This window comes from Bidens hawaiensis, unplaced genomic scaffold (assembly GCF_021521415.1).
Source record: "Bidens hawaiensis isolate Kalapana, Puna unplaced genomic scaffold, B.hawaiensis_p1.1 tig00051293_1, whole genome shotgun sequence".
In the NCBI taxonomy this organism is placed as follows: Eukaryota; Viridiplantae; Streptophyta; class Magnoliopsida; order Asterales; family Asteraceae; genus Bidens; species Bidens hawaiensis.
The window spans coordinates 64168-75353 of NW_027506184.1; the positions used below are offsets into that span (position 1 = coordinate 64168).

The following is an 11186-nucleotide window of genomic DNA, read 5'->3' on the forward strand; positions in this document are numbered from 1 at the left end:
TATTCAAATACTTGTGACTGGATCAGAGAATGAGTTGGACGGTTGTACTCGAGTAGACATTTCTTCTCCAAATCGAGCGAATTAAGACGAACAAATTCTGGCCAGTCATGAACTCTAAACTTGTAACTACCATGACTGTATTCAATGTGGATTCTAGTCATCACATCCTCACCATTTGGGTTTATCAACACTAACCTAGTCTCTTTATCTAATCCATTGTCACGTGCAAATTGAACAGGTAAACGCTGTAAAATATATAAACAAAAGTATTTAGTGTTTATAATAATACATGCTTGAATACAAAAAAAGTAAGTATACCTTAACCAACTTATGACATGGAAAAAAACTTACCAAACGATCCCTGATAACAACTTCAAGAAAATTGTCACTGACATCCTCATCTCGAATCCAAACACACTCACCTTCTATATCAACAACACCAAAGCTATCATTATCTAATAATAAAAACATATAAAAAAGTTAAGAAATAATTATATTTTGATACACAAATTATGTGAATATTGGGAAATTAACCTGAAACAGTAACAATGTCAACATTGTCCGAACCACCAACAATATTAATTCGTTGAACAAACTGTGTCCGTTCAACACCACGACTATCAAACACAATATTGTTCCACCGATAAAATATTTTTAATGTTACAAAATAATCTAAAACATTAATATATATTATTTAGACTAAGATATCTTTAGTGTTACAAAATATATTTGTCACATATATTGTTTAAATAAAATAAAATATATGTAACATTAATTAGTTAAGGGATTGTCAACATTAAACCAGAATGAATGTGATTTGAATGAATATTGACTTTTTTCAAAATTAAAGGAAACATGTTAAATAGGAAACATGAGACTTTTTGACCGTATATTTAATGAAATTTAAAGGTAACATATCAATTAATATGGATTTTTTGTTTATTATAATTATAAATTAAAATTATAAATCAAATCATATAACAAAAATGTTTAGATATACCATAGATAAATTGTATAACTTGATTAACAATTTAAAGGTAAATTAGTAAAGTTGTTACTCCGTATTATGTATTATTATTTATAGATTATGAACATTTAATTTTAAAAAAATTGTATAACTTGATTTAATTATTATGTAAATTACGGTTAATTAATATTAAGAATTTTAGTATAAATGGTAGTAGTGATTTACTCATTGTATATTAATATAAATTAAATTAATTGTATTAATTGAGGAAAGTCAATGTATACCATGGTCATTCGGTTATGTCCATAAATTAGGAAAGTCAAAATATTATAAATGGAATAGTTAATGGTTTAATTTATTAACAAAATGGAAAACAAATAATATATATATTTGAAATATTTAAATACATGAATATTGAAAATTAAAATAAATATATACATGAATAAATAATAAAAATACAGATACTAAAGTTTTCATTAATAGTGATATTTGTATAGATGGGTCGAACAATATCCTGAAATAATAAAAATGAGAATTAATCATCATATTGTGGACTTTTAAACAATAATTAAAAAACGAAAAAATTTAAAACGTGTTACCGGAAAAACGATATTGTCAGAATGACCATGGTATATCGGAAAAGCGATAATAGTATAGATGAGTCGAACAATAACCTGAAATAATAAAAATGAGAATTAAGAATTATATTATGGACTTTTAAACAATAATTAAAAAACGAAAAATTAAATAGGTGTTACCGGGAAAACGATATTGTCATAATGACCATGGTATACCGGAAAAGCGATATTAGTATAGATGAGTCGAACAATAACCTGAAATAATAAATTAGACAATTAATATATATATTATGGAGTTTTAAACAATAATTAAAAGACGGAAAATTTAAAAGGTGTTACCGGAAAAACGATATTGTAAGAATGACCATGGTATACCGGAAAAGCGAAAGAAGCATCTATTAATCATAAAAGTTAAAATTAAATGAAGTATTGAAACAAATATAAAAAAATCATTGTTATAAACATGATAGGAAAAATAAACCGGCAACACTTACCGGAAAAACTTAAAACGTCCACATATCACCTTTATGACCGTTTTTGATTTACAACTTAAACTGATTTTTTTGAAATCAGCAATTCCTAAAAATAAACATATAAAACTTGTAAGAAAGAATAATCGGAAAAAAAATAAGGTTGCCGGAAATTAATTTATATAAGTTTACCTTGCATCGGAAATATTAAGCAGAAATAAGAGGCTAAGAGCGGCAATTAGGGTTTGTGAATAGTGCAAGCAGAAGAATTTAGACTTAAATATAGTATTTGAATTTACGGGTTAATGGGTTAATAGATAATGAAGACCCGCGAGAAATATACCTAAAATGGGTTAATAGGTTAAATGTAGTTTAACTGGTGATTTGGCATGATTAACAAAGGAAATTGGTGACATGGAGTTAAGGTGACATTCTATATGAACACCCTAGAATGATGCCATGTGGAAATTGTTCCTTGCTTTAATAGTATGTATAAATTAGATCCGACATTAGTTTTTGTTTCATATTATTTTATTTTTTATGTATAGATTAAACAAATTTGAGTAATACAAGATCACGGTACACGCACTTACTTGAATACTTTAGTCTTAATCCATTGGATCACATATTATCATATACTTTTGCACTTTTCCAAACAAAAACCAGTAAAAAAAAGGTAAAAAGTACACTAAAATTACACAAGATATCTAAAAAAAAAAGCAATATTCTTTTTTATGAAACAAGTGACTGGAAACCGCGGTGAAAATGAAACAAAACCATCAAAGTTTAATCTTGTTTCTTGAAAACCTGAACCCAACACCACGTGAGTTTGGCCACCTACCACAACTTTAAACAATTATATATACATACCCTACCTCATTCACCAGAAACAATATCCATTAAAACTTTGTAGTTACACTTAACGAATGGCATCATTAGATCAAAAGCTAGCCATAGCCAAGCGCTGCTCTCATGGTAACCAACATTAATATTAATCATCTATGCATAATTTAGTTTTGTAAAATTCAAATTGCTAAAGTTCTATAGCTTTTGTTTGTTGGTTGTACAGAAGGAGTAGTTGCAGGAGCTAAAGCTTCTGTGCTAGCCACCATTGCCACTGCCATCCCCACTGTTAGTATCAAAGATTCAATTTATTAATTTATAAACAGTGGCGAAGATTAATTAGGGCCCGGGGTGGCCCCCTGTTTTTTTTACGCAGTAGTGTAAATTTACCCGTTTTTGTCCGGAATTTTTTATACGTAGTGTAAAATTTAGCCGTTTTGACCGAAATTTCGTATACGTAGTGTAAATTTTAGCCGTTTTCGGCAGAAATTTTCTATACGTAGTGTAAAATTTAGCCGTTTTCGGCCGAAATGTCTTATACGTAATGTAAAATTTTGCCGTTTTCGGGCGAAAATTTTTATACGTAGTGTAAACTTAGCCCTTTTTGGCCGAAAATTTGAGCCCGACCACCTTCGTTTGTGAAATTTTGTATACATTTTGAATCCGCCCCTCAATGTCTTATCCCAAGCTTCGCCACTGCTTATAAATCAAGCAACTGAATGAATGCATGTGGTACATATGTCTTTGTAGGTGGCAAGTGCAAGAATGGTTCCATGGGCAAGAGCTCATCTTAACCCTACAGCCCAAGCTCTCATTGTTTCCACATGTAAATTAATCCTTCATTATTCATATAAATGTCTTGCTTAATTTTGTGTGTATGCCGTACTATATAATACATGATAACTATAAAATGGCATCCAGTTGCAGGAGCTGCATATTTTATAGTTGCAGACAAGACTGTGCTAAAAGCTGCGAGGAGGAATTCCTTCAACAATGATGTTCAACCATGAACTTCATATATATATGCACCTAAGTAGTTGAATCCCATGTTTAATTAATGTTCCAATAAACTGTTAGATTATTATGTAAATGAAAAGGGCAATGTTCTATCATGCATGAACTTTGTTTCCTTGTACTGTTTTGATCACATGCTATATTGACAATTTCACGTTCATATTTTGATAAGCTTACATTTTTGAACTAACACGTGGATTTAAATTTATTGTGGGAAATATATATTAAAATTTCATAAGAAAAAGGAGAGAAGAGTGGAAATGAATTAATCCATTAATTGTAATTTTTGGGGAATGACACGTGATGAACGTTTGATCAGCATTACTTTAAGTGTAATTACACTTGGATAACTGGCCATATAATTCTTTACTTGGAATTTTTAAAAGCTTTTTCTTTTCTTTTTCAACAAAATATATTATTTTTTTTACTTTCCATAAAATTGAAGTTATTAATTTCATGAACCACTTCCATTTTTTTACATTGATAACTTTTAATGCATAAAATGTTAATATAATTTGTATCATCAATAAACATAAGTATAAAGAAAGTGGGAGTAGTCGACTATGAGTATGTTTGGCAAAGAGCTTTTAGGAGCTTTTAGAAGCTACAAGCTTTTAAGAAAAAACTTCTAATCAATAAAAAGCCTTGTTTGGTTGTATGGGCTTGAAGCTTTTAGGTTATAAGAAAAAGCTCCTAATTAGAACGTTCCTACTACTAGCGTTTCATAAAAGCTACAAGCTTTTTGGATTTATATTACCTAAATAACCTTCATCTCAACAAAAATACAACACGTCGTCATCCTCAACAAAAACATGCTCAAAGTTAACCTGCTGCCAACAACCACTACAATTGACATCAACTTCCACTAATAAGAGCCTAAGAGGTATTTATTATTCATGCTTGCCTTATATAAGTTGTTGTGTTTTTTTCTACTACAATGATAACCAGATGTCACGATCATGGTTTTGTTAATTTTAGTGACGTTAAAATTTGTTTATTTTGAAGCAAATATTCTAATTAGTTACAGAACACTTCTATTTCAATATATCTATTTGGTTTGATGAGTAGTTTTTCTTATACGATCATATTATTTGTTCATATTAGGGGTGTTCATGGTTTGGTTTCAAACCGTGAAACCACCGAAACCGGTCTTTGGTTTGGTTTCGCGGTCAGTTTTCTTCTTTGAATATCGGTTGGTCGGTTCGAAAATTTTCAAACCGTAGTGAATGGTTCGGTTTACGGTTCGTACCAAAAACCGGCTACATAAAACCGGACCGGACCATAGAGTTTAACAATATAATATAGTTTTTTTATATATTTTATGTTAAGTATAATAAATACCATCAAGCAGGGCGCTAGACAGATCCCAAAAGAAATTGTCTTTTTTTTATAAATAAAATCAATGTTCAAGTTATGTAATGTCGATGATGTTATATGCTGTTCAACTTATTATATGAATAATATACAAGGATGCAGGGTCAACTCAATAAACACAACCTTAGATATAAGCTAACAAAATTGAACAACACGCCCATATATGTGTATACCTATCAATCTTACGGTCCGGCCCGGTTTTATACGGCCGGTCTTTGTTACGGTTTGGAACTTTTGAAGGAACAACGAACAAGATGAAACATGTTCGCAACAATATTGCTACCTTGATATGGGATGCACGAAATTAATGATTTTATAGTATGATATATGTTCTCGACTGTTTGTCAATGACTATGTTTTATTAATTGAAAATGATCATGCTTTATTTATTTGAGAAAGAACTTATATATATTTATATATGTGTGTGTGTGTGTGTGTGTGTATGTGTGTGTGTGTGATTACATTTAGTATCGTGTTTTTTAGTTATGCCCATTTTGGTCATTTTATATATTTTATTAAAATATCCAGCTACTCTGTCAAACACCTAAATATATCTAAAAAGCTACTGCTAACAGCTACCAGCTACAACTTCTAGCCACCAGCTATCAGCTAGCAGCTTCCAGCTAAAGCTACCAGCTAGTTTTGCCAAACATACCCTATGTATACGCATAAAGCGGTTTGTATATTAAACTGTTGCTAACTAGAAAAGCATAAGATATAAATTAATAAAAAGAAATAGAAAGAGATAGACTAGAAATGACATCTGTTATGTAAATGACACCAAAAGTATATTAAATGACCATACGCGAGGAAGGTAATCAAAAAAGAAGAGGAGTTCTTCTTTCTTGTATCACTTAGGAGTCGTGTGAGATGAAAGTCTCATGCACGTTTTTGAATGAGAGAAAGAAGTGAGGAGTCCTCTTTTCGACTCTAACTCTCCCACTCCAGTTGTTGCTTTTCTTTCTGTTACTTCGAAAGTAGCTAGGCTTCAGCCACTCGAATAAAACTTGCAAATCATAAAATACATAAACAGAAGGACGTTCATAGTTAGTTCAAAAGTAAATATCATCTCAAACAAATTAAGTTGTTTATCCTAAAAACATACGCAAAAACATGAGCTGGTGTTATCAATCAATAACATGAACTGAAATAAAGTTGTATTTTCTGTTACAGATGCACTTTGTACATATGAATTAGCAAATTTGTGTTGTCTTTCATCTCAAGTGAGTCTTTGCTAAAAAAAAACAGAAGCGGATTGGTCAACTGAGTCATACAGATCGAAAGTCGCCCAAACTTATTTTAATACATAAAGCCTCCAAAACCATTTTACCCACACAATTAGACTATTGCTAAAATAATATCATTTTTTTAAATCATGTTCGACACATCAGTTTTGAAAACCTACTCTCAAAACAAACCAGAACAGACCAGTATTACCCACGGTGACCCATTACCTAACCCGGATAATAAGTGAAACATATAAATACCAGAGATGGGTCCAGCCCGAAAACAACCCGAAATAATATTAGTTACTATGACCTGAAACAACCTACCCAATACCTAGGAAAAGAACATCTGACTTACCGAACCGGACCCGAAGCCGCCTTAAACCCGATTAAACAATACCTGACTTTGATCTTAGACTAATTTTGAGTCAAACAACTGACTGCAAACTCGTGAAGATTATACATTGCTAAAAATTTAAGGTGATATTAAACAATCACAAGTTAATTTAAGACTATAGCCAATGTATCACACATGAAGCAAAGTAGAGCAAAAAGTGCAACGAAATATGTTAACAGTTTTCTGATTAGACCCTTCGAACCGTCAATTTGCTGTATCAACCCGTTAGTTGTTGAAGTCCGAAAATTGACTATTAATCACAAATTTAAGTAGCCTTAAACCTGATTACACAATACCCAAACATTCCGACATGAGAAAACTAAACCCGAGAGGTATGCAAAATTGTAGATGTATGCAAGTTTTCCCAAATTGTGAACTGTTTCTTTTCTGCGAATTGTTTTATTTTTTTGTGACTTATAATAACTTTATTATGCAATTAGGCACGAGTTAACTCGAGCTATGGCAAGAATTAGAAGCCATTGAAGAGCCTTACAACTTTTTTCTAAGGGTTATTAGTCAAGGAGGCTGTATACGCGTGTAAAGGTTTGTTACTTGAATTTTATATTATAATAATATTCGTAGTATGTATATATGAAGGTGCTCACTGAGACAGTGACACCACAAAACACAAAAAACGGAAGGAAAAAACATTAATTGTTAGACGCCTCATTAATTGTTGTCGTGTTCGATTCCCGAACAGGCGAAGGTGGTGTGACGGCCACTTGTCTTTAAATATTAATGTTGTTGCGGCGATGGCCTGGTAACTGCTCCTCTGAAGCCTTTCGACATGGGCTGCTCCGATGATGAATAAATTCAAGATCGTTCATTAATTGGTGTGGCATAATCATAGGGAGGCAAGCTTGGGGTTTTCCACTTGCAACTTTATCGCAGCCATAACGATCTAATTGACATATCTGAACATCTGATTTCACCCGTTCAAAAAATAAATATCGTTGGTATATATAAGAAAAAGTATTAGTTGTGTTAAAACTTGCAATGTGAAGTTCAAGAACTAAAATGCATATGAAAGGTTAAAGAAATTATTAGATTATGAATAGAGCTATGATTTAATTCAAACTTTTATTTATTTATTTTTTGTTCCAGCATATAAATCTTTGCTAATGGCATTTTGGATGTACAATGTTTTAATGCTTTTTACTAAATGGACCTGCAGAACTATGAGCCGGGCTGGAAGTACAAGTACAAACCTTATTTAAGTTGGAGCTTCATCTTTTCCTTTTCTAGAAGCAGCACAATATTTGTTTTGAATAGAATCAATTATACTTATGCAATCTTAGTTGTAAACTATGCTTTCAATGGTGTACCTTAATTGTTGTACAAGATGCTATCATGTGTCTCAGGCATCTAATTCTTTATGCGTTCCATGTGGTCTCACTTCACGAGGCTTATGCGGTGGACTCTTTGTGCTCTCCACTCCTCCATCTTTTCAACCCACAGTCAAAATCCACAGTTTCGTGCCTTCTTCACCTTCGCAGACAAACCACCATTGTAATCATGTTACCTAAACCTCCTCAAAGATTATTAAATCAGCTTCCTCCTTTCACCGCCCTCTGCCTCCATCTCTCATATTAGGTAATTATCACGTACATAATCACTTGTGGTACCAGGTGTGCTGGTATCGGAGGTCATGCCGGAGATTCAACAAAAAGAGAGTGGAACCGATTTTGAAAAGTTGTATTGGAAAAGTCATCTATGACAAACAAATTATGTGCACAGAACAAAAGTAATGGGAGAGAGAAACACGTGTCAACACTTAACAAATGAAAGGTACAGGCAGCACATAGTCAGATGAAGTACCAGTGAAACAACTTCTAGTACAATAGATGAATGCCAAACTCTCCCGAGATAGGAGGGTCATATGGAGAATGTGGTCAGAAATCCATAATAGAGTCCGACCACAACGACCGAATTGATTATCTTCATGCATAATTACCTAGTACAAAAGATCTCAAAATCATCACAAACCTCCCCTTTTCTTTTCTATTGCAATTTATGGATTATTATATGATGATTTTGAAACTTTTCATATATAGAAAAGAAATAGAAAGAGATACACTAGAAATGACATATGTTATGTGAATGACACCAAAAGTATATTAAATGAATGGAATTGGGATATGGAATTGTTTGATATTATGGACAACTGGTTACGTAGGGACTGTTTTGTTTTTGTAGGCTGGTCCGGTCTATTGCTCTTTCCTTGTGCCTATTTCGCCATAGGGGTTGGTTCACGGGTACAACCTTTGTAACTTCATGGTATACCATAATTTGTACATAGTGCATCAACAATTGTGTGTGCTATAGGTGTAGTAAATATGCGATAATCAGTTGTACTCACTTTTCATTGGACCTCCGGTCCACTAAGTCACTATGTTACCTCTTTATCCCCACCCTCCACCGTCATCTGTCTATCATTTGGTGATGGAAAGCGAGACAGTAGTTCTTGGTGGTTGTCGGTCACGGTGGATGTAGTGGCGCTAAAGGGTTTTAATTGGTCAAGTTGAATGGAGGTGGGAGGTTGATCCATCTCATCAGGAGGTATCGCGATAGATTGCATGCCGATTACTGGACCTAATACTCGGTCTTTGGTAATCTAGATATGGTGATTTTGTAGCTGGCTGCCACATGCTCAACGGGAAAATGGGTGGCTCGCCAGCGATGTCATCCTTCCCACGTTAACCATCAATTATTGTTTTCACTAATTAGGTTATGTTATCTTTTGATTGATTGATTAGGTTTCTTTCATTGTTTGTTTAATTGAATCAATTTTATTTGTAAAATTATTACTCCAGCTGTAAGTGATTTCTGGGAGCAGCGTTAGCCAGCCATTGTTGCTTACGGTGTTTTAAATAGGTAGTTGCGTATCCTTTTTTGTTTAAGTTTTCTTACATGTGACTTGCCTATTATCTAACTGTTGTTGCACAATAATCTCTATAGGGTTCAAGATGTCAATTGTGAATTCTTAATAAGCATCAGAGTTCTAGGTATCACACTTTTCTGTCTTAATATGCATGTATTACTTTATTTTTTTTCTAGATGCTATGGGATATTTTTAATCAATTTATTAATGACCGGACGAAACCAAGAAATAACCCCTCACGTGCGAAATTATAGAAGATCCTCTTTAAGATCAAACATTTCCATCGAATTGAGTATGATTGTATGTGTGATAGCATCTACTATACCATGAAAAGCAATGAATCCAATTATTGCAATTGCTCAGGATACCTTTTTTTAGTTTCTAGAGTCTATTTCTTAGTTCAAGATCTCTCTTACTAACTAGAATCAAAGAATGAGTAGATATATAAGAAAAATAAAATAGTAATAGTAATATATTTAGAAAAAAAAAACACCTGGGAGTTGGTCCACAAAGATTATGATTTCATTTGGGCCGCACCCTTTCACACCAAACATGTTATGACTTATGATTTCATCCCCAAATATGTCCAACGTGGCGGTTTCATGGCCCCATAACAATAGTCTACAAAAGCAATTTTCCAAGGTGAACTTAACAATCCATACTACATCAAAATATTAACAAGGCGTTTACGAGTACTTACCACTATGTATTTCTCATTAATAACCAAATATTGAATGCACTCTAGGCATAATTCCCGTTTTGAGTACTTACAAAAGATTGGTCAAAAGAAAGTGACGAGATATAGTCTTACTAGGTATATGCTTTGATATGATGCAATAGTTCATGGACTCAATTATAATATATATATTGATCATTTGAGGTTTACTCTGTAACTTGCCAACCTAACTCACTGTCATTGTTAGTTAGCGGCCCATCATCGCATATATAATGTTGAATAAATGTAAAAAAGATACCAAGAGGTTGTGTAACCAATGCAAAAAAATCATGTTTCTTCATTAAAAAAACAAAAGAAAGATGGGCAATCATATTACATTTATCAAAGAGTTCGTAAATTGGTTTGTCTTTAAGAAATGTACTTAGTAAAATATATATTGCATACATTCTAAAGGTTGGAAATTGAATTGGAATGTGTTTGGTTTGTAAATATGACAAAGAAATTAAAATGTTTAAAAATGAAAATTACAAAATTAGTCTTTCAACAAAAACCATATGATTCATACACTCACTTTTTAAGATTGTTCACTATGGAGGCCGAAGGAGGCTTTAAAGCCTCTCACAATGCCACATCACCCCCACGTGATCACTAGAGGTTTTAAATCCCCTCAACTATGTTGATTTGCTATGGTTCGCCCGGTGGGCTTTAAAGTTTTTTTTAGTAAACATAGTAAAATAAAAAACTAAATAATAACAAAATT

The 11186-nt window shown here is 32.5% G+C and overlaps 1 protein-coding gene across 1 annotated transcript; it reads left to right on the plus strand.

Moving 5' to 3' along the window:
* Positions 1-2941: 2941 nt before the first annotated feature.
* LOC143617010 (early nodulin-93-like) lies at positions 2942-3899 on the plus strand. Its single transcript, XM_077089686.1, has 4 exons — positions 2942-2990; positions 3085-3146; positions 3609-3684; positions 3780-3899. The coding sequence occupies exons 1-4, from the start codon at positions 2942-2944 to the stop codon at positions 3866-3868; spliced, it is 276 nt and encodes a 91-aa protein (XP_076945801.1). The 3' UTR covers positions 3869-3899.
* The last annotated feature ends 7287 nt before the right edge of the window (positions 3900-11186 follow it).

Coding starts and splice junctions, on each gene's coding strand:
- LOC143617010 (XM_077089686.1), top strand. CDS start 2,942: ATGGCATCATTAGATCAAAAGCTAGCCATAGCCAAGCGCTGCTCTCAT. Junction 3,147..3,608: donor TTGCCACTGCCATCCCCACT/GTTAGTATCAAA, acceptor ATGTCTTTGTAG/GTGGCAAGTGCAAGAATGGT. Junction 3,685..3,779: donor AGCTCTCATTGTTTCCACAT/GTAAATTAATCC, acceptor AATGGCATCCAG/TTGCAGGAGCTGCATATTTT.